This window comes from Ahaetulla prasina, chromosome 1 (genome assembly GCF_028640845.1).
Source record: "Ahaetulla prasina isolate Xishuangbanna chromosome 1, ASM2864084v1, whole genome shotgun sequence".
Lineage (NCBI taxonomy): Eukaryota > Metazoa > Chordata > Lepidosauria > Squamata > Colubridae > Ahaetulla > Ahaetulla prasina.
Window position 1 is genome coordinate 250,450,064 of NC_080539.1, and position 23,085 is coordinate 250,473,148.

The window sequence follows — 23,085 nt, forward strand, 5'->3', positions numbered from 1 at the left end:
AATTGCTCTCTTCTGCCTCGTTTCGGGTCCAGACGAGTTTTTTTCCCCCCAATATCCTTCCTGCCGCCCGGATGGTTTCAGAGCTCCCCTTTCTTTCTTTCTTTCTTTGATTTTCCAAGGTGGCGTTTCCTTCCCCATTTCGAGGTCCGGGGTGTCAATCTCCTTCTCTCCCCCCCACCCCACACACACTTCTCTGCGGGCATCCTCGGCAAGAGCGAGAGATGCTCCGAGCGGCCAACTTCCCCGGTAACTCCGGAGCCGATCGCCTGGGCTTGCTAAGCGGCGCTGAGAAAGGATCCTCCCCTCTCGCCGGCGCGGGAGGAGGGACGGGGAGGAGGCTGAGCAGGAGGCGGAGGGAGCGGGAAAGGCTCCTTGCGCCTATAAGGAGTTCTCCGGCTCCAGTCTTGCTGAATTCCAAAAGCAGCTCCTGGAGGTGGATTGGCAAACCGGCTGGCCCTTTGGCGCTAAGGAGCTTCTTTGGCGGAGGCTTAGGAGAGAGAGGCGCCTTCTCTCGCCGCCTCGCCTCGGTCTTTCCAACAGGCTCTGGATGTCGGATGGGAGTAAATGAGCCTAGGCAAAGAAACCAAGCCGGAGGAGCCGCGGTTTAAAATTGGAGATTAAGGAGGCAAAGATAGCCCGGGGGCAATGGAGCCCGGGGCCCAACTCTTCCGCGCGGTGACTTTGCTGCTGCTCAGCGGCTGGCGTTTCGGCTTCGCGGCTTCCATCTGTAAGTATCCCCATACTTTCTCCCTGCGCTTTCCGGCGAGATCTCTGCTGGGTTGGGTATAAGAAGGGGTTTTGCTGGAACGGAGGAAGGGGCGAGAGATCCAGCGGTTGGGGAAATCCCGGGTGAAGTTAGGAAATCGGCTCTCGCTCTTGTTTCCACACTTTTCGTGCCTGAGAAGAAGAAGGAAGAAAGGTGCGGACCGGGTGTCCACCCTTAAAAATAATAATAATAATAATAAAAAATAAAAATAACCGAAGTTGCGGAAATCTCAGCATCCTTTTGCCCCCCCTCGTGCAACAATTCTCCGCCTAGTCTGGTCGGAAGGGAAGTTGGCTTCTCCTGGGTCCTCGGATGAATGGCTGGTGATCTATGTTTCCTGCGTTAAGGCTTCGTTTCCCGTGTTGCTGATAGTAACGTGGAAATGCCTTCAGTCTCCTCTCCCTTGCAGAGTGAGGATGGCTCCTTTGGCTGTCTTAAAGGTTTCTAATTCAACACACACACACACACCCTTTTCCAAATGGATTAATGCCTTTGTTATTTTGGTAATCACAGAGTCATGGGTTCTCTTTTGCTCTCTTCCAGTTGCCCCGTGTAATTCGGGTTCTTCTCTTTTTAGACAGGATCAGGATCTGCACTGCTGCTTCAGGTTTAACCTGATGGGTTTCCCCAAGCCAGGGTTAACCACAACAGCCTTCCATAACATGGTGGTCTTCAAAGGTATTAGGTTATGTAATATATTGTCCCACCCTACTTGGACAACATGGTCCATGTTTTACTGGCTTAGAAGTAGTTGGGAGACTGCCAGTTTGAGGAAGACTAAACTCCCTCTCAATGTTGAAGAAGAATCACATTGAGACTCAAGGCACATGTGATTATTAAAGAATGTATGGATAGTTTGGTGTAGTTTTTTTTTTAAGAAGAAGAAGGAAAAAAAAGGCACTGGTATAATTTTAAAACTACTTGTCACTCATGGGTTCCTTGCTGCTTCCATGTCACCTGCACAGCTTGGACTATTCTGATTTTCACTTGAAAAGAAATCCCTCCATCCTCATCTGAACTATTCGTTGCATTATTGCTGTGTGATGGGTTTGGTTAGATATTACTAGTCAATTGTTGTGATAAAGCATTTGTGGCTGTAGATTGTTAGTGCCAATGAGAAGGAACATGGCTTTACCTTTTCAGATATTTATTTCCATCCAGGAATGGAATCACTTTCTCACTGTGACCCTAAAGAATGGTTTCCAGTATGCTGAGTCAGAAAGTAAGTCCCATTGAGCTGATGGGTTCTCATTCCTCAGAATGGCTGGAGAATAATGCACTGTTGATATGTTGCTTTGGAAGATGACATGGGCAAAATAACACCACACCAGAAGCTTTGCAATGTGTCAGTAACAAACAGTGTTTAGCAGAAGTGACTGAGAACATAACTGTTCACTGAAGTCATGCAAGATTTTAATCCCATTCACAAATTTATGCAGATTAGAGCATCAGGGCAAATTTTCAAGAATGGGACTGCTTGGTAGGGCACATTTTAACCAGTGCCTTCCTGTGTTTTATTCACTGAGTGCCATTAAGCACAGGGAAAATAAAATATATTTTTTATATATATTTGTAACAAATGAATTACACTCTTTATGCCTTGATGGAAAGGAATGAGTTGTTTCTTGAGTTCCTAATAGCTTTTTGAACGCTAGAGGTCACTCTTACCTTTTTGATTCCCTTCCTTGAAATTGGGGGGAGGGGGTGCTAAAAGAAATATATTTCGGATATCTACCCAGTTGAAGAAATGGACTACTCTGAATAAAAAGGAATGCAATAAGCTTCATGAATGACTCTCTTGTGGGTGTGCCTCCAGGTTGGATTTTAATGAATAAAAATAGTAAGCAGGCAGTAAAACTTCTTTCTACCTGGAGTAATGGCTAATATGGTTTAATAACATTCTGGAATGCTAAGTGGGAAGCGATTTAACCAACAAGTCTTACTATTACCCAGTTTGTAATAAAGTTAATTTGAATATCGGTTAAAAGAAAACTCTGAGTTGAGACGACTTCTGGTGTCCAGCGGCAACGGACGTCTGGAAGGCTTCTCCTGCCTCCAGCGCCCGAATCCGGCCGCCGCCGAGGCCCTCAGGGGCCAGGTGGTCCGAAAAGGACACCTGCCGCACGGGCGGCTCGCCAGGGTCTCCCAGCCGACATACAGGACTGTGGGGACCGATGCTGGCGCCCCTAGGCTTGGCGGGGTTTGGAGGCCACAGGCCGCGCCATTATTTTGGTCGTCGCCTGGGCGCTGTGCCCGTGACACCGGGCATTGGATTTATAACTGCAGCAGCCTGGTGGTGAACAGGAACGGAGAAGAATTGAGGAGGAGAAGGAAGGAATATCGGTGGCGTGAGTGGAGTGCTCCGGAGTGCGGGGGGTTTTTTTCTCCCCTGCGGTTGGAAGGAGCACGAGTTACTCTGGAGAGAGGAGAACTTAAAATAAGAAGATTACCGGTTTTGTGGAGCTCTGGAGAGAAGAGGTGATGGAGAAATTTAGGAGGGAAGGTTTGAGGCCCCCCCTCCTTCTGGGGAACAGTGGTGGCGTCCAGCTTCCGCCTTCACTATGAGAATTTTGATGACATCACTTCCCTTCGGCTTCCTGGTTGACTAACTGTACTCTGGACTCGTTGCTCCTGTGAGTGCCCCCTGGTGGATCCGGAGGAAATTACAAGGATACTGTGCCTGCCTGAGGATTTTGTATTTTTTTTTTTTTCCTTAATGGCAAAAGGTCAGAGACCAACTGCTGGAGAGATGGAGAGAATTTTGGAAAAGTTATCTAATATGGACAAGAAATTGGATGAAATAAGAGCAGAAATTGTGACTATCCAAAAGGATTTAAAGGATACTCAACAAGTTTCAGCAGAAAACAAGCAGAAAGTGGAAGGTTTGGAGGGTGAGATGGGGGCAGTGCAGAAAAGAGAGGAGACGACAGGCAATGCTGTGCTTGGACTACAGATGGATAAAATGTCTTATTTCCTTAGGTTTCAAAATTTGGAAGAAGTGGACCAAGAAGACTTGAGAGATGTTGTGACTAAATTGTTGGGAGAATTTCTTGGGAGAGGTGTTGATTTCATGAATTGGGATGTGGATCGAGTTTATAGAGTCAATATGCACGCACGCATGCAGTTCCCAGAGAGGTTCATGTCAAATTTGTGAGAAGAGAGACGAGAGATGAAATTCTTAGAAAACATAGGAGTGGGGCACTGATTTACAGGGGCAGGGAGATAGCCATTCTGAGGCAGATTCCCAGACAGGTACGTGAAAAAAGAAAGAAATATTATTTTTTGTCAAGCAAATTGTACCAGAAGGGAGTGGGCTTCAGATGGCTGATGCCAGAGGGATTGATGATTTTCCGGGAGGGCATTACGAAAAAAATCAGTACAATTGCGGAGGCTACGGCCTATGTGGAGGAACACAAAGCCCTCCTGGAATCAGATGACCCAGGAATTGAAGAAGGGGAGGTTATAGATCATGGGGTGAGCGGCTGCCGCTGTTGCGGCCCTGGAGTTGGGTCAGGCTGAACCCAGAGTTCTGAGATCCAAAACTAGGAAGTGATAAAGATATTTGGGATTGTGTTGGTTTTCCTTATTCTCTTTTGTACGATATTCTGTTTATTCTTGACCCTTCTTTATTACGTATTTAAAATTTGTAAACTTAGCTACTTCGTGTTACCTGCTTGCCATATGGCTGTTGTATGTGTTAAAAAATTTGAGTAAAATTCTTATTTTAGATAAGAAAAATGAAAATTTACCATACCTGATATGTATTTGTATAAACCTTTTTTTTGACTAATAAAAACTTTTTGAATAAAAAAAAAAAAAAAAAAAAAAAAAGAAAACTCTGAGTTAATGAGCTTTACTATTTCTTGGGTGACACTTTAATTTCCCCGTACCAGTAAACATTTCCACTGAACACCGAAACTGCTCCCTAAATATTTGGAATTTTATCTTTGTAAAGCAGAGTGATCAATTCTTTTATTGTACTATATACAATTCTTATGCATTCATTAAGCAATGGATTTAACAGGATGCTTTCCCTCAGGAGCATTTGGTAAAGTTATTCCATAAAACAGCCACCGTTACTATTTTCCATACATTTTCCACTCTTTTGAATGGTTTGGGAGAATAGGCAAAATCATTGTTTCAGCTATTATGAAACTTTTTTCCTCTTCGCTTCAACTGGGTGTTGGCCAAAATCGAAAACTGAAATAATATGTAGATAAGGGTATCCTTATCTATGTAGATAAGGATACTTTTCGCTCTTTGAAATGCCAGATCATGCTTTGTAATCTTTTAATTCATTCTATTCATTCGTAATTGTTTCATTAGAAAGTAGACAGTTATCCAAGGACTAGAATGCTTCCATTTTATTAATGATGTTTTAGGAAGCATGCAAAATACTCTTTTGGAATGACTAAATGACCTGGGTGGATTTAGGGTTGATTCCTGAATGCTTATTTGATAGCAAGCCTCAGAATAATCAATAACATTATTGATTATTTGAAATGATATCACAAAGGAAGATTTCCTCAAACCAAGTTTGAGGGTCCATGAGTTAACTTTGCATATTCAAATCATCAACAGCTGTAAGTGCTCTGCAAATTTGTAATGTCACAATTGCACTTTAGTAATTGTTTCAACAGAGCACCCACTATCTCAGTGGCTCCCACAAACTTCCAAAAGAAAAATCAGTGTTTTTCAGAACGCCACCAATATTTAATGCAATCCAAACCCAAAGCATAGCTGTGGTAATCAGTTTACCTTTTCGCCTGTCATATAGCTGTCATTTGAAATACACAGGAAGAATCTTGGTTTAGCAGAAAACAAATTGTAATGATTAAAAGTCAAACTCTGTTGTTGGGAAATTGAGTTCTTGGCAGTTTCGGAAAAGAAGAAGAATCAAAGTTCTGAAGGGAATCAGAGAAAGGTCGCTTAGATCTGATCTCTGAGCAAAGGTGTACTTTTCAAGACTTTAATAGATTAGCCCCATGTCAATCCAGATCATAGGATTCTTTGGAAAATGTTTGGTATTTGAATGTGCCAGCAGAATAAGAAATAGCCTTTATACAGTCCCCAGTATTTTGGAGGGCAGATTTTTCTTGCTCTCATCTATTTTTATACAAACTAACCACATTTAAAATAAGATCTATATTGAAAGTAAAGAACAACAAAATATCAGTGCTTGAATTAGTATGCATGTCAAGAAGCAAGGATAGTTTGTGAGGAAGAATAATGAATGGTGTTGGTTTAAACAATGAATGTACGTGGTGGTTGTTGTTTTTTTTACTTTCTCCTCCAACACTTTTACTTCTCATCTTTAATGCTTGCTTAACTCTGTTTATCCTGGAAATGAACAATCTGATTGTGTCTGTGTCTGTGTGTAGGTGTCTATGTGTGCGTGAGAAAGAGAGAGCTATTTGTTTCCTTACCATGTGTTAGAGATTATACTGTATCCTATCTTTCATTTCTTTGATTCTTGGTACACTGCATTAAAAAGAGATTCTGCTGCTTGTTTATCTGCTTGATCAGCATATAACTTGATTATAACATTTCCTGAGCTATTTTCTTAGTAATTTCGACAAAGGGCTATATGGGAGGTCAGTAGAGAGTGTTACAAAAATGACTTTTCCTAATGCATTTCCAGAAATATTTCAGTCTTGCTCCATCAAAGCCGTTTATTAGATTACTACAATAGTAATGAGATTTCTCCCCAGGATTCTAATTGCTGGGAAATAGATGTAGCATTTATTAGAATGTGTTTCTATTTTATCATGTTTGTAATGGGTATGATTTTAATAGTGATATCCTTGTTCGCTTATAAGAAGAACTTTCTGCTTAACCTTGGGGTTTCTAGAAGCTTTCTTATAACTATTTCTTTTAGTAATCTTTTTTACTATTTTTTTAAAATTAGTAATTTTGGAAGATGGAGTTCGTAGCAAGTTTGTCCATATATGTAACCAAAGAAATCATTCATTACTAATTCGTTGCAGTTGCAGATCTGTCTGGGTATTCTGGATAAATTGAAATAATTGCAAAGGGAGGGAAAAATATCTGCTTCTGAGATATGGTAAAACAACAGAAGTGATCTGTTGGCAGATGCACATGGAGTGAACTACGCAACTAGAAGTTTCGTTTCTGATTTCAAATTTTCAGCATACTACTGTAGGATTGGAGGCAATGCTGCTGATATGCCCTTGGATGCTCACTCAGCCAACATCCTTTATTGTGTCATTGGAGGATGCTAAATCTGCTTTGTCTTACTCTATGTATGCAGTTGGAGCAACCTACATAGTGAGAGTCTTTTCAATATAACAGTTAATATGTCTTTAACAAGATTATATAGAAACACTGAGATTGAAATTTAGGGGGGTGGAACCACCATCCAGCCTGAAATGATTACCATGACATGTAATAATTTACAATGCTGCAATAATTTTGTGACCTGTTTTATTGAAGTATTGTTATACTATAGTCACTGTGAAGGTGGAGTAAACTTGGAGAAGGATGTTGTTTGCAATATCAACCAGGAAAGTAGAGAGACCAGTTGTTATGGATAAAACCATAGACTTTTACTTTTCTCTCCCCACACTTTCTTACTGGATTTTGTTGCCCTCGAAACATAGAGAAAGGGGCTTGGTTCGTGAATGCTTACTTTCATTTGATGAAAAGATTCAAGTAGATGTATTAAAAGACCAGCTATGGAAAATTCAACTGAAGCGATAATTAGCAGACCAGAGCTCATTTTTTAAAAAAATTATTGTTGTTGTTGTTGTTGTTGTTGTTGTTATTCATCACCTAGTCAGCCAGATTCTTATACTGGATGTGGCATTTTTTCCCCACCTATTGAGTCCTTCCCAAGGACCTCACAGATGTTGTTGTTTGATGATGTTAAAAAGGTTGTAAGCTGCTCTGAGTAAAACTTCTGCAATTGACCAATGGTGATTTTGTCAACGCAGATGGTGTTCAAGTGATGCTGCAGTTGTTTTGAGATTGTATCCAAGTTGCCTACCACTATTGGCACTATCTTTGCTTTCTTTTCCCAGAGTTGCTCTATTTCTATTATTGTTATTTGTAATCACTTCCACTTACTTTAAAAGTTCTAATGAGTATTTCACTTGAATTGAAATAATGAAGTTTTTGTGACGTTCTTTTATATATTTCTTACTTGCACTCCTATTATGCGTTGGTCTTTCAGGTTCTGACATAACTTTAAGCATAGGAGGCAATACAGTTATTATCTTAAAAGCCATTGGACTACTTGTCACTATCAAAATAACAGCAGCAACTTTTCTAAAGTAGGGAATATTTTGTTATGGAGTACATATCGCTTCTGAATGTTATTTGTTCAAATAGTATGGCTGCTAATCTTTTTTTAAACAAAACAAAACTGCAGCTAATGCACTGCATCTAGTGGCAATATTAAAATGCAGAAGTAGTTCAAAAGAAACAATTGGATTTCATTTGTTTAATTTTGAAACCCTCAAAGTTTATATAGTACAAGTTGAAATGGATTCTGAACCATTCAACATTTCTTCAATTTTGATGAACTAAAACCTGGTTTGGTGGAGGAAAATGATGGAGTTTGGCAGGTGATTGGTCAGGATCCCAATATTTGCTATATTTCTCTGTCCCTCATCTGCTTGTCTGCTATTAGTCACTGCCCTCTATGTTTTTATTCCACCCTCCCACTCTTAAAGGATAGCACCTTACTGCAGTAAAACATATACTTGCCTGGGTAGGTGGCTCAGTGGCTAAGACACTGAGCTTGTCAGTCAGAAAGATCGGCAATTCAGCGGTTCAAATCCCTAGTATAGGTCTGCGTGAGCAGGGGGTTGGATTAGATGACCTCCAAGATCCCTTCCAACTCTGTTACTGTTACTACCCCATAAAGCTATGTGGTATCCAGATTCTAAACAGAATCCATTTAGTTATATATGGATTTTAATACTTCATTTTCTTAGATTGTACATCAGAGTTTGCTGGGTCATCCTCAGAACAAGAGTCTAGAACAGGGGTAGTCAACCTTTTTATACCTATCACCCACTTTTGTATCTCTGTTAGTAGTAAAATTTTCTAACCGCCCACCGGTTTGGGGGAGGAGATGCATGAGCTATTCTGGGACGAGGCTCTTTTGTTGTGGTCGCACTATAGCACCATTTAGTTTCACTTACGTAATGTGAACTAAACTTATGCGCAGGCGATACAAATAGTATATTTTCAGAAATTTAAATTGTCACAGGGAATTTTATGAAAACATAATGAAAATGTTTTTAAATAATGCTATGAATTTTTTTTAAAAGTCAATTAGATTAAAAAAAAAGGAAAGCACTTCAGTATTGGACGAAACCCCTACCACCCACCATGAAAGCTGGAATGCCCACTAGTGGGCGGTAGGGACCAGGTTGACTACTACTGGTCTAGAATAATAAATAGTAACAAGAAGGACAATGTAAGTAAGTATTTTGATATCATAACAAAATAATAAAAAAATAAAACAAAATACCCAAGAAATTGCCTTTTAAAAATCTTAAGAGATAGTAGAATTTGAATGAAAAGAAGATAGGGTAACTAAGTAAATAAACCTAGACAAGTTTTTATCTCTCTGTGTATGCTTACATAAGCATTCACATTTATGTACATTTTTATTTAAAAACAGAAGCCCAGTTTTGTCAATACATATTCAATGTTTATATTCAGCCATAAGATTTTTTAAAAATAATATCTGTAGGTTTATTTTATAGATAAGGTAGATAAGGTTTATTTTCCCACTTTTTCCTTTACTGTGACAGGTATGGAGTCATTTTGTTCCACAAAAGTTTTACTTTTTTGGAAAAGTGAATTCCAAAAACTGAGGAAATCTTTAGCAATTCTTTCAGAATATTCTCAGTGTTGAATACTTTGAGACTGCTTTATATACAGAAAAAGGGAGACTGCTAGGAAGCAATGCCATGAGCTTTAAATTTCAACCATTTGCTAGATAGTGAAAAAAATAATCCTGGTAGCTAGGCAGCAGCTTATTAGTATGTGTGGTACCCCAATTTTTCACCCTTATTACCAGTATAATAGGAAAATCTGGATCAAGTATCTGAATTTGCCATGCAGGGCTGCTTTGCACTTCTCAAATATGTATGAGGCAGCTATGTGGTTATCCATGCCAAATATCTTTAGGAGAGGCATAACTTGAAAAGCAATCAGGACAGGAAGTAATAATGAAGTTTAATTATCTCATACATATTTCTACATAATGGTTAAGCTACACAAAATGTAGGAGATTCATGATCAGGGCTTATCAGTGTTATTTGCATGGGCAAGTCTGTCTGATTATCAGTATTAATATCATGGGGCTTTCTCCCCCTTCAGTCCCCTTTGAAGGAATAGCTTTGTTTGGATACTTGGATACTTTGTTCAGTTGTGAACCTCAAACTGATCTTGAAATATTGTCTTAGAACAACATGATTGGATTGGTGGGGCACAGATTTGAGAGTATGCCCTGCATATGCTTGCAAATGTTTACCATAGGAAGGGTGTCATGGTAACTGGCCATAAAGCATCCATTTATCGCCTTGCTTCCTACTAATCTCTCCTTAGCTTTGTCTTTGGAAGTGTGCACATCCATCCTGAAACACTTAACCACTAGGTTATCTATTTTTCATTTCTCAAAATGCACATACACTTGGAAATAATGATGGTGCCAAAAGCTGAAGTTTTGCTTTGTGGACGGCCAGTTTCCATCGTTATCATCTGAAAGAAAAAAATAAATAAAATAAAATAAAATTGAGGAAAGGAAACTGGAAAGATCTAGAGGAGGTGCCTGTGGCCACAGCATGGTTTTGGGAATACTTCAAAAACAATATTATGGATTTTTAAAAAAAAATTATTTAAGAGAATTTATCTGGCCTCCCACTCACTTTCAGTGACTTTGAGATGCTTACAAACAATGCAAGAGTCGAATAAAACTATTTGGTGTGACTTCTTTTCTATGCGCTGTTCTATTTTTTGGCACATTTATCTCCTTGTGAGCAGACTCTGTCCTTGTTTTGTAAAACCCGAAAAACTGTTTACTAATGAACATATGTGAAACAATGTTTATTGATTTTCTTTATTTCTATGTCAGCAATTTTCTCATAGCTGAAAAACCAGCACTGTGTCTATCTATTGTCCATAAATTATACAGCGTAGAGAAAAAGTAGGTTAATGAACACTAAAACTCCCTGATAATTCTTTTTCACCCTCAGAGATAATGTCCACAATCTAGTGTACAGACAAATACACTAAGGGCTCATTGAAATTAGTAAGGTTTAACATGTGCAAATGTGTTCTGGATTGTGCCAATTGTGTCTCCCTGACTGGTTCAGGTGAGAGGACCTCTCATCATCCTGCCTCTATTAAATTGTGTGTGTGTGTGTATGTGTGTGATTTTTTTTAAACTCATTCTCCATAAACACTCTAAAATGGAGCTTCCCAGCAGTGTCTCTAATGTTGGGAAGCAAGCAACAGAAAAAACAATGGCTTAGATAAGTTGGAGCAAATGAAGCTATCTACCTCTATCAAAGTAATTTTGATACAGCTCTAATGATAACTCTATTGACCCCAGTTAGCTTTCATTCCCCACCATGGGTTAAATTCGTCATCATGATAATGAATGGGGATCTCTGCCTGGTTCTGCTTTGCTGCTGTCTAACTGTCTGTAGATCCATTCAAGTTAGGGCTTTTGTGTTCACCTCATTCGGAGCCAAATTTGTCACAAGCCTTCTAAGTTTAAGCAAACAAACCATTTTCTAAAGACTTCGTCTGAAATAGGCAATCCCACTGGGGGTTTCTCCCCGTGTAATTAAACTCTGCTTTCCCAGTCAAATCTCAGAGGCCCCGGCCCTTGAAGAAGAGAGTGTCATCAAAGCAATCAACATGCATCTGAGAAACAGGCAGACTCCTGTGTACAGTGCTGGATAGATGTCGCTGATAATTAATTCACTTGTATTAATCCTTTCCTTGCTTTTTCTAATTGCTTTGCACAGATTCTTATGGGCCAGTTCTACCATCTGTTCTGCAGATCAGTAGAATTGATTGAGTTTTAAGTGGTGACAACGGTGCCGCGCCGAACCAAGAGAACACAGTGGATGCCAAAACACTGCCATATTTTATTTTTAACTATCCAAGCTGTTATGCAGTTTAAAAAGAATAACCACCACCAATTCAGGAGCATGATAATGAAATGGCCCTGACAGACAGATGTTCAGTAGGCTTCTTCTCTCATCCCTGGCCACAAACTGCTGTCTCAAAACATAGAGGAGGGGAGGACGCACACAATGAGAGAAGTGAAAAGATTCCTTGAAATCATTTTAGGATTTTTGGTTGATTTGTTTCCATAAGAGCCTCCTAGTACTAGTTATTATTCTTTGCAGCAAAACTGTTGTGACATTTTTGGACATTTTTTCTAAACTTTTGAACAGTGTTTTCAAATCACTAGCCTACATTATTTAATAATTCTTATGGAGTCCTTGGTGTTGGTTGGTTGATTGCAGACATCTCATTATCCAATATCTGCAAGCAAGCAACCAAGCTCAGAGAGCACCAAGGATTCCACATTTCAACCCTGAGCTACAGATATTCTCTTCCTATAATTTTTGAATACATTTTTAAGGTAATGGGGAACTTTGATTCCCCTGTCCCCCCCACCCCCCGCTGTAGCGAAGGGAGAGAAATCAACCTGGAGCTCATTTAAAAAGTGTTTGGCTGACAAAATTATGTTGGAAGAAGGAAATGTTTGAGATATCACTTATGCAATGTGAGCTTGTCCCTCTACCAAACCCAGTTTTGGTTAACTCTACATTTGTTAACAAGGTTAGTGAAACGACCTTCTGAAATAGATATTCAAACTCCTCATTCCTCCTCACCATTTATGTCCATATATTATTATTTATTAATAAATAATAATAATAATGTCCTGCAAATACACATTTAAGCCCTTGCTTCTACGCATCCTCAAAATTGGACATGAGGTATTCAGCCAAGTCAATGATAAAATTCTACTAAATTTACTAAAGCGGCCCACAGGTGCTGTCCACGCCCACACCCAGTTTAGCGAAGGGGGAAAAAAGTCATGATATGTCATGTGACACCACCATGATGATACGAGTTTGACATCCCTGGGACATCCCTGGGATAGACGATACCCAACTCTAGCTGGCTCTCCTTCTTGGCTTTTCCAGGCAGCTCTCATTGTTTCTCACTGATTAGCCGCAGTGGCACAGAGCTTAGAGTGCAGTACTGCAAGCTTTTTCTGCTGATCAACGGCTGCCAGCAGTTTGGTAGATCAAATCTCACCAAGCTCAAGCTTGACTCAGCCTTCCATCCTTCCAAAGTTGGTAAAATGAGGACCCAGATTGTTGGAGGCAATATGCTGACTCTGTAAACTGCTTAGAGAGGGCTCTAAGTGTAAAGCACTGTAAAGCGGTATAAGTGCTATTGCTAGTCTCCTCATCCCTGGCCAAAATTTTTTCCATAAGCCCTTCCCATAGACCTTTTCCCATGTATATGGAAATTTCTCATGTATATGGAAATTATGAACACAATCTTTTGGATAAATATAGCAGGTAAACAGTTAAGGCTCATGGGGTGACTCGTGCCCCTTGTCTGCTCTCGTCACCTGCTCTCGACATCACCCTTATACACCGTGGTATAAAAAGAAACAACCTTTTCAGTCTTTAGGAAGGACCAGCTATTTTCTTTGCTGCAGGTGTGTCAGATTACCTGGAACACCCATTGGAGAAGAAATAGCTTTTAGTGATCACTGCGATCTTCTTCCTTTTTGCCAGTAGTCCCTGAGAATATAACAGAGGGATAAATACATTTTTTTTTACTTGAATTACGCTGCCATTTGCATACAAATGGAATTAATGCAGACATAGTCAGAGGGGCCATTCATAGGAAATCATGGTTTAGGATTATAGAAACAAGCTTGCACAAGCCTGGACTTCCTGCCAACGCAACGTCCTTTCTATTCTTTAGTTATATATGCAAAAATGAAATCAAAGCTTTACTCTTAGCACTAATTATAGTTCTCTTGCACACAGAGGACTGTGCTTTCATCTAGAAAAAATTGTTTGCTAAAATAAACTCATGTCTTTACTCACAACAGTTGGAACAGCCTATCTGTAATACTCAGCTATGGGATATCTTTATATCTGAGTCTGGTCAGCAGAGTATAATATAATATGAGATGCAAGTTTATAATATAAATTCCTCCTCCTCCTCCTCCTTATTATTATGTTTTCTAGGGAAAACATATTACCAAATTCCAACAGATGATAGTGCCACCTAACACCAGGTAGAGAATATGGAAAATATTATTTTAGATTTTTTTTCCATACTTGGTCCTCTGAATGCTACAAATAGATTAAAATAATTTATTTTAGCCAACTATATTGACCACCCGAAGATACTTTCAACTTTATTGGAATTTGTCCAATCTACCTCTAACTGATGAATCTTAATAAGGATGCATTCAGTCACATACCGCCACCTTGTGATCTGTATAACTGTACACATTGTTCAGGATATCTGGATATGTATAAAAATTTACCCCCTCCATGTTTGGGGATCAGGGTGAAGGTGGGTCATGCAAAAACCTCATACATGGAAAACATGACATAAGGCAACATCCCATCTCTGTACTCTGAGAGCTTCAGGAAGGTAAGGGGGACTGCAGGTACCATTATAGACAGATTTTATTTTACCCTGTGTGTAGCGTATCTACAGACATAGCAAGGAAAAGAAATAGTTGCTGTAAAAAAAAAACAACAACTCCATGCTGTGCAGATTTTCATTAATTTCAAGAGACATTTAAATATAAACAAGAGCTAATAATTTCTAAGTCAATAACAGAAGATGCTATCATAAGAATTCTAAGCAGGATGGCTAGGGCCATAGCTCAATTTGTATTAAAGCAAATCTTTCTAAAGAAACTTGAAAGGAAGTTGAAGGTGAACTTAAGAATCCATTTATACACACACAAACACACACATATATATTTAAAAAACCCAATCTAATGAAATAGTTAGAAGCCGTGTTCATTTTTCCCCCTACACTTTGATCTGCATTCTACTAGCGGGGTGGGGAGCAAAGATTAGTAGTACTACTTGTAGTAATTTGTGCTTAGTTTTTCAAAGGTCAGTGGGTGGAGACATGCAAGCCTGTCTCACATTTGTTGCTGGATTCCTTTGTTTTCTGCACTAATTAGCTGAATTAGACACTGCACTTAGTGGATTTTTTTTTAATAGACTTGAAAACTTAGTCTCTCATATATTTAATAAAGGTAAAGGTTTCCCTCGCACATATGTGCTAGTCGTTCCAAACTCTAGGGGGTAGTGCTCATCTCCATTTCAAAGCCGAAGAGCCAGCGCTGACCGAAGATGTCTCTGTGGCTATGTGGCATGACTCAACGCCAAAGGCACACGGAACACTGTTACCTTCCCACCAAAGGTGGTCCCTATTTTTCTACTTGCATTTTTTACGTGCTTTCGAACTGCTAGGTTGGCAGAAGCTGGGACAAGTAACCCAAGTAACCCCATTACATGGCACTAGGGATTTGAACCGCTGAACTGCCAACCTTTCGATCGACAAGCTCAGCGTCTTAGCAACTAAGCCACCGCGTCCCTATCTCATATATTTACCCCAACTTAATTTGTAACAAGAACACTGTTTATTAAACCATGAGTTTAACAAGTAAAATCCTAATTTTAACAGTTGAATAAGCCTGCTTGGAGAATGTTCTCTCATGTAGTTAGTCCTCAGTGTATGACCATGATTGAACTTGGAATTTGAATTATAAATAATTGCAGTCGTAAGTCAAGGTTCCACATGACCTAACTCGAAGGTTTGACTGATTTTTATGACAGTCATTAAGTGAATGTGAAAGGTGTTAAGCAAATCCTTATTTTCCCCTCCAATGGGCATTTTTTGCTGGAAATCAGAAGTAAATACTGTAAGCAGACATAACAATTTCATAAATTGCACTCATGTGACTGTGGGACATTGCAAATGGCCATAAATGTCAGCTGGTTGCCAAGTCTTTGAAATGTGATCTGCGTGTGACTACAAGGAGGGGCGTATAATAGTCATAACTTTGAAAAGGAGACATAAATAGCTTTTGGAGGAGGTCCATCATAACTTTGAACGGTGGTTAAGTGATCAGTCATACATGAAGGACAACCTGCACTGCCTCCTATGTAGTAGAAACCTTGGGATAGTTACGAGCAAAACTTTGAGCAACTTTTTTCATCACTGTCTTCTTTCCTACCACATTCTCTCCAAGGCTCAGCTGAAGATGATAGCTTTGCTGTTTACGCAATTTAATCTTTGGTAATGCTAAGCATGGAATGTTATATTGCAATGACAAGGTCTACTAGGTACTGTGTATCCACTGTTGTACTTCATTGTCGCCTGCTCAGGTCTCCTTTTCCCCTTCTGGGTTTGTGGAGAAAATAATAATAATAATACAAAGCAAGTGGCACAGGAGATTAGGAGCAGCAGCAGGAGCAACAAGGTGGAAAGGGAGGCTGTTAAACCCACTTTGTGCATGTTTTAAAATTAGGAAAGTGATTAAGAGGCAAAGCAAGCACCTTCAAATCTCTGACTTCCCTTAAAATAGATATACTGTAGGAGAACTTCATCATTCACAAATATTCTGTAGCTATTAAGTAATAATGGGCTGGGAACAGGATTACTCATAATTTAGCTAGGCTGTTGCATTTAACCTAGAGAAAGATATATTTTCAATTTAGTTTCCGGGAATTGTTGCTGCACTTTTGATGTTTGTGGGAAATAGAAGCATGAAAGAGGATCCCATCACAAGGGACGAGTCCTCTTTTCATCTCTCCATGTCTTTTTCAAGGAAGATTGAAACTCCATAGTGGTACCAAGCTACTTCCTTCCCTGAGAGCAAACCAGGAAGAACCAAGCTACGGACATCACCATACAGTGAAATTGGAGCTTGCAGCCTTATCACTGATTTTAAGTTAATACAAGAAATAATAGTTGGGCCGTGATCTTATGCAGAGCAATCACTTCTTCACCCTGTGCACAGAGTGCCAGTTTCTCCTTTTCCCATCAGTGTCCTAGATAATGCATATAAGAAGTGAAATAATGTGTCAGGATAGGCATGTTATTACTAGGTGATGATACCAGTGGTATCAGCTTATTTCCTATTCTTCCCACCTAGAAAAGGAACAAAATAATATAGTCACCATATTCTTCTCTCTTATGAAATAGGGATTACAATATGGTGATACAAGCAGCAAACACATAGTTATTTTTCTATTTATCATATCTGCTGATAGATGCCCAGTGGCCACCTTCAAGATGATCCTTCCTTGCTGGAGGTGGGAGATGAGGGTGAGTCAAAGGACCATTTGTAGGGCAGCTAGAAGATAAAATAGCTTGGTTCACTCAGAGTTGGACTCCAACCGTGCACATCATGTCAAGGTGCTGGCAACATGGTTTTGTGTGGCTACCTAGGATGAATTTAATTCTGTAAGCACTGAGCATGTGAAAGAGATCCTGCTTATTAGGTCTGTGTCCTTTTTGTTTTTGAAGGCCATGTGGGAGAGAACATCTGTTGGGTAGTAATCTTCAATGAGAATGAATGTTGGTACATCCCCTTTGCTGGATCCAACTGATCTGGACAATTTTTGCAAACTTCCAATATTACATGGACCTTCTCAAGTCATGGCACTTCTACACATATGTAAACTTTCGGGTTAGATTTTGGGTTAGATAAACTTTCAGGCTAGGATGCTTGGCCATGTTTGCTAATGATCTCTATCAGAACCTACATATTCATTCACTCACTTACTCATTCACTCACTCATTCATTCAAATTATATCCTGTCATCTTGCCTGGAGGTGAGTCTAGGTGGCTTATAATTTAGTGGTGATTGGATGTTCTGTCTCTTCTGGATCTCTCAATAGCTTTTGATAATATTGACCTTGATATCTTTCTGGATGGCCTACAACAATTAGGAGTGTTGCAATAGTTGTCATTTCTCTGTGACTGATCCTACTTGGTGTTTTGGGGAAGATCAAGCTTGACATGATATCATTCTTTTATTTGGAGACAGATATTACTACAACACTGATGATAACACAATTGCTATCTCAATCCCAGGCTGACCAAATGATGCTACTCTGTGTTTAGGTCTTGTGTTTAGAGGCTATGGGGAAGAGCAGATTTAAGCTCCTCCGAAGAAATCATAGTGGCTGTGAGTATTTCAGTCTTTGGAGTTGAAATCTATAGTCTTCAGTAGGATTTTAGTTCCCTGTTTGGGACTGGTGGACAATTCCTAGGCATTCCTAGGCTCATAGAAGCAGGAAGCTTGTGTGTGTGTGTGTGTGTGTGTGTGTGTGTGAGAGAGAGAGAGAGAGAGAGAGAGAGTGTATGTGTGTGTTTACTCTCTCTCTCTCTCACTCACTCTGTGTGTATGTGTGTGTGTGTGTTTACTCTCTCTCTCTCTCTCTGTGTGTGTGAGAGAGAGAATATGTGTGTGTTTACACTCTCTCTCTCTCTCTCTCACACACACACACACTCTCACTCTCTGTGTGTGTATGTGTGTGTAGAGAGAGAGAGAGAAATCTTTAAAAGAATAAGAACCATACATATTTTGAAAGAAAAAAGTAAGGAAAGTACTGAAAAGTAATAAGAAGTGAAAAAAATATAAAGAAAGAGATAGAACAGGAAAAATGGAAAAAGAAAGGAAAGGAAAAGTTATAAAGAAACAGCTTCCAATCTTCTTAACAGCAGTTACAAATACATTTATATTTTGTCCTATCTGTCTAAGATTACAACATAATTTTCTACTTTCCATGGTCTGCCCTCTCTGATCACCAAACCTATAAATCACAAGGGGTTTTTTTTCCAGCAAAAAATCCTCAAGGAGTTTCTAGTCACTAATAAATGTTGTTATTGTCCTTTCTCTAATTAAACAAATCAATTTTTCCATCTCTTCTAATTCTGTCATCTTCACCAACCATTCCTCTGTTTTGGGCATTACCGAGCCTCTTTCCATTTTTGCGCACATAATAATCTCGCAGCAGTTATCATCTATAAAAACAATCCTTCATTACTTTTTTTCTAATTGCCTCTCCATTAGTTCAAAGAAAAGTTCTCGTTGCCTTTCAATATTATTATCATTTTAGTATCATTGCATGTGTTTGAAGCCAAAGTTCTCTTGCCCTTTTAGTTAAGTGGCATGTTAAATTAACACTTCACGTTTTACATATTTCCAACATAAATTTGAAGTGCCTTTATGCATTCCAGATAATTTATCTGGAAGGGCAGATATATTTTGTGCACCAGTTGCATCAATTCTTGAACCAGCAGGCCCTACACTCACCTTGTGTATGGACTGTTCCAATGTGCTCTACATGGAGCTTCCCCAGAAGACCACTTGGGAGCTGAAGCTGTTTCTGAATAAAGTAGCAATGACAGTTACTGGTATTCCATGGTGTGCCATATAATACTCCTCCTGTGTTGCACTGCACTGGTTACCGATAGTCTTCCAAGTGCAAATTAATTATTAATTATCAATCGCACAGTATCATCTTTTGGGACTTAGGAGCAGACCTTTTCTGTTGTAATACCTTCCTTTTCCATATTCATCTCTGTAGTTTGAATTTGAGATTGAATGATTAAATCTTCCTTCCTAACACTGCCTTGTGGAATTATAAAAGACCCCTTTAGTTTTAACCCTTGAGCAATTGTATAAAAGGGTTAAAAGTATAATTGTATAAAAGGGTTCATTGTATAAAACTCTTAAGGGAGGTTTCTTTTTTGGGGGTGAGGGGGGAAATAAAAATTAAATTTCAGGCCTCTCAAAAAGAGGTCAATTTACTAGATAATTTAGGGAACAGAATAGTGCCATCCCCAAAACTAGAGGTCACTTGATGTCATATCTAACAGCAGAAATTAAGCAAAAATAAAAATAAAAATAAAAATCACTTTATTGTCTCAAATTATATTACTTGCACATATGACCTGCCCTAACATTTTTAATGTTTATGATGTCCTGAAAAATTACTTATTATTTTATGATGCATATTTTTGACCCTGTGTTTATGTGTATCATCATCATCATCATTTGGACTGTGAATAGAAACAGGATAGAAATATAGATATTTCTCAGTCACAAGGATTCAACAATGACTTAAAGACACACACACATGAGTGTGTGTATCTTTAAGTCATTGTTGATTCCTTGTGACTGTCTGGACTTATACTTGCAGTGTTTTGTCAAGGTTTCAATAGAGTTTACCATTGCTTCCTTCCTAGGGCTGAGGGGGAGTAACTGACCCAAGGTCACCCAGCTGGCTTTATGACTAATATGGGATTACAGCTCCCCATTTTCCACTTTCTAGCAGGATACCTTAACCAGTATAACAACCTGTCTATCATATATTCTCTGTCTTTTTCTCTATCTCATCAAGGGAGTCATGGTGGTGCAGTAGTTAGAATGTAATATTGTAGGCTAACTCACTGCTCACTGCCAGGAGTTTGAATCTCACTGTCTCAAGGTTGACTCAGCCTTCCGTCCTTCCAAGGTCAGTAAAATGAGGACCCAGCTTGTTGAGGCCAATATGCTGACTCTGTAAACAGCTTAGAGAGGGCTGTAAAGCATTGTGAAGTGGTATATAAGTCTAAGTGCTATTGCTGTTGCTATCATTTGAGTATTGCCTGACTCCAACAGGTCTGGGCAGCTGACAAGGAAGCTAAAAAACAATAAAAGAAGACAACCCAGCAAGCTAAGATGCCAAAACTAGGCAGCAACAAAACACAACCCTGCCTTTCCAGGAGGGGCTACACTCATTTCCAAGATGGCGCCAACGAAGGCTGCCTCGGTGAAATGCTCTCTAATTGTTTCTTTATTTCTAATTGTTCTCTGTGACTCACTACAGATCTCCTACTCACGAGAACATCTGCTAAAAATTAAGGAACATTTCTTTAAGGAGCAGCTTTCTTTGATCTCACCCCCGCCTGTCTTTATAAACAGGAAGGAGATTCTAACACAGGAGGAGGCAATTCCCATGGAGCCATGGATTACTAAAAAAACCAAACAACGGAAACGAAGGAAGAGAGGTAAGCGATCTGGGATCTTAAAGAGATTAAGAAATTGCATTAAAACTCCTCTGCCTTCAATTTTCCTAACAAATACACGCTCACTTGCAAATAAGATGGATGAAATACTCCTCTTAAACAAACACTATTCTGATTTTCGCAATTCAGCAGTCCTATGCTTCTCTGAAACCTGGTTAAATGAATCAATTGAAAATAGCAGCCTGAACATTCCAGGGTTTCAGATTGAACGATCAGACAGGATTCCAGAAACATCTGGTAAAAAGAAAGGAGGAGGCTTATGCCTATATATTAATAGAAACTGGTGTCAAGATTTTAAAATAATTTACAAATTCTGTGACAACAATTTAGAGACTCTAATTATCAACTGCAAACCTTACTATTCGCCTCGTGAATTTTCCTCATTTCTTCTAATTGCTGTTTATGTCCCACCACAAGCCTGTGTAAACAAGGCATTACGAACTCTAGCTGACCAAATCATGGAGGCTGAAGCCAAACACCCTGATTCACTGGCCATTGTTTTGGGAGATCTAAACAAGGCAAACTTAAGGAAAGAACTACCAAAATACTTTCAGCATGTCAATTGTCCCACCAGAGACAAGAATACTCTAGACCACTGCTACACAACACTAAAAGATGCTATCGGTCTTTACCACGTGCAGCTGTAGAGCACTCTGATCATTGCATGATTCACCTTGTACCTGCTTACAGGCAAAGACTTAAAGCCACAAAACCAATAATTAAATCAGTGAAAACCTGGACGGAGGAATCAGAATTAAAGCTACAGGCATGTTTTGACTGCACTGATTGGAATATTTTTAAAGATACCTCTGCAGACCTGGATGAACTCACAGATACTGTAACATCATATGTCAGCTTCTGTGAAGACCTATGTGTACCTACAAGGAACTTGCAAATATACAGTAACAACAAAACTTGGTTTACACCTAAACTTAAGCAGCTACGACATTCCAAAGAGGAAGCCTACAGAAAAGGTGATAAAATGCTGTACAATCAGGCCAGAAATGCACTAACAAGGGAGATAAGAGCAGCAAAAAGAAGCTACTCTGAAAAGCTAAAGAATCAGTTTTCAGCAAATGAACCAGCAAACATGTGGAAAACTCTTAAAATATCACCGCTATGGAAAACCACCTTCCCAGGCTGAAGGTAATCAACAACTGGCAGATGACCTGAATGAGTTTTACTGCAGGTTTGAAAGCAAACTACACCCACCTATCTCCACAACCCCCATCTCAGACACACCAACAACAGCCAAGCCTCCTACAACTGACCCCATTTCATTGGGTTCACAACCCTAGTGATCACAGAAAAGGAAGTGCAGGACCTATTTCACAGACAAAAGCCAGGAAAAGCTCCAGGCCCAGACAAGATAACTCCTTCTTGCTTAAAAGTCTGTGCTGACCAATTGGCCCCCATCTTCACCCATATTTTCAATAAATCACTAGAGATGTGCTATGTTCCTTCTTGCTTCAAACGCATACCATCATCCCAGTGCCAAGAAGCCCGCCACCAAGGAACTGAATGACTACAGACCAGTTGCTTTAACATCTGTAGTCATGAAAACCTTTGAAAGGCTAGTGCTTTCCTACCTGAAAACCATCACGGATCCGCTGTTAGACCCCTTGCAATTTGCATACCGAGCAAATAGATCAACAGATGATGCTGTTAATATGGCTCTGCACTACATCCTACAACATCTTGAGTCTCCAAAGACCTATGCAAGGGTCCTTTTGTAGACTTTAGTTCAGCATTCAATACCATCATTCCAGACATTCTTCTAACTAAGCTAAACCAGCTACAGGTACCGGAACAGACTTGTAAGTGGATCACAAGCTTCCTAACAAACAGGAAGCAGCAGGTGAAGCTAAGCAAGATCACATCAAATACCTGTACAATTAGCACAGGGGGCCCCCAAGGCTGTATGCTCTCCCCACTTCTCTTCTCTCTGTATACCAATGACTGCATCTCCAATGATCCATCTGTTCAGCTACTGAAGTTCGCAGATGACACAGCAGTGATTGGTCTCATTCGAGACAATGACGAATCCGCATATAGACGAGAGGTCGAACGACTAGCCTTGTGGTGCAACCAAAACAATCTGGAACTGAACACACTCAAAACCGTAGAAATGGTGGTAGACTTTAGGAGAAACCCTTCCATACTTCCACCTCTCACA

At 39.6% G+C, this 23,085-nt stretch overlaps 1 protein-coding gene across 1 annotated transcript in view; it reads left to right on the plus strand.

Annotated features, from left to right (window-relative positions):
• Nucleotides 1–456: 456 nt before the first annotated feature.
• CNTNAP5 (contactin associated protein family member 5) overlaps nucleotides 457–23,085 on the plus strand; it is a 472,018-nt gene continuing 449,389 nt past the window's right edge. The window contains exon 1 of the mRNA XM_058195711.1: nucleotides 457–727. Coding sequence (XP_058051694.1) covers nucleotides 646–727 — 82 coding nt within the window. The 5' untranslated portion in view covers nucleotides 457–645. The remainder of the gene's footprint in view (nucleotides 728–23,085) is intronic.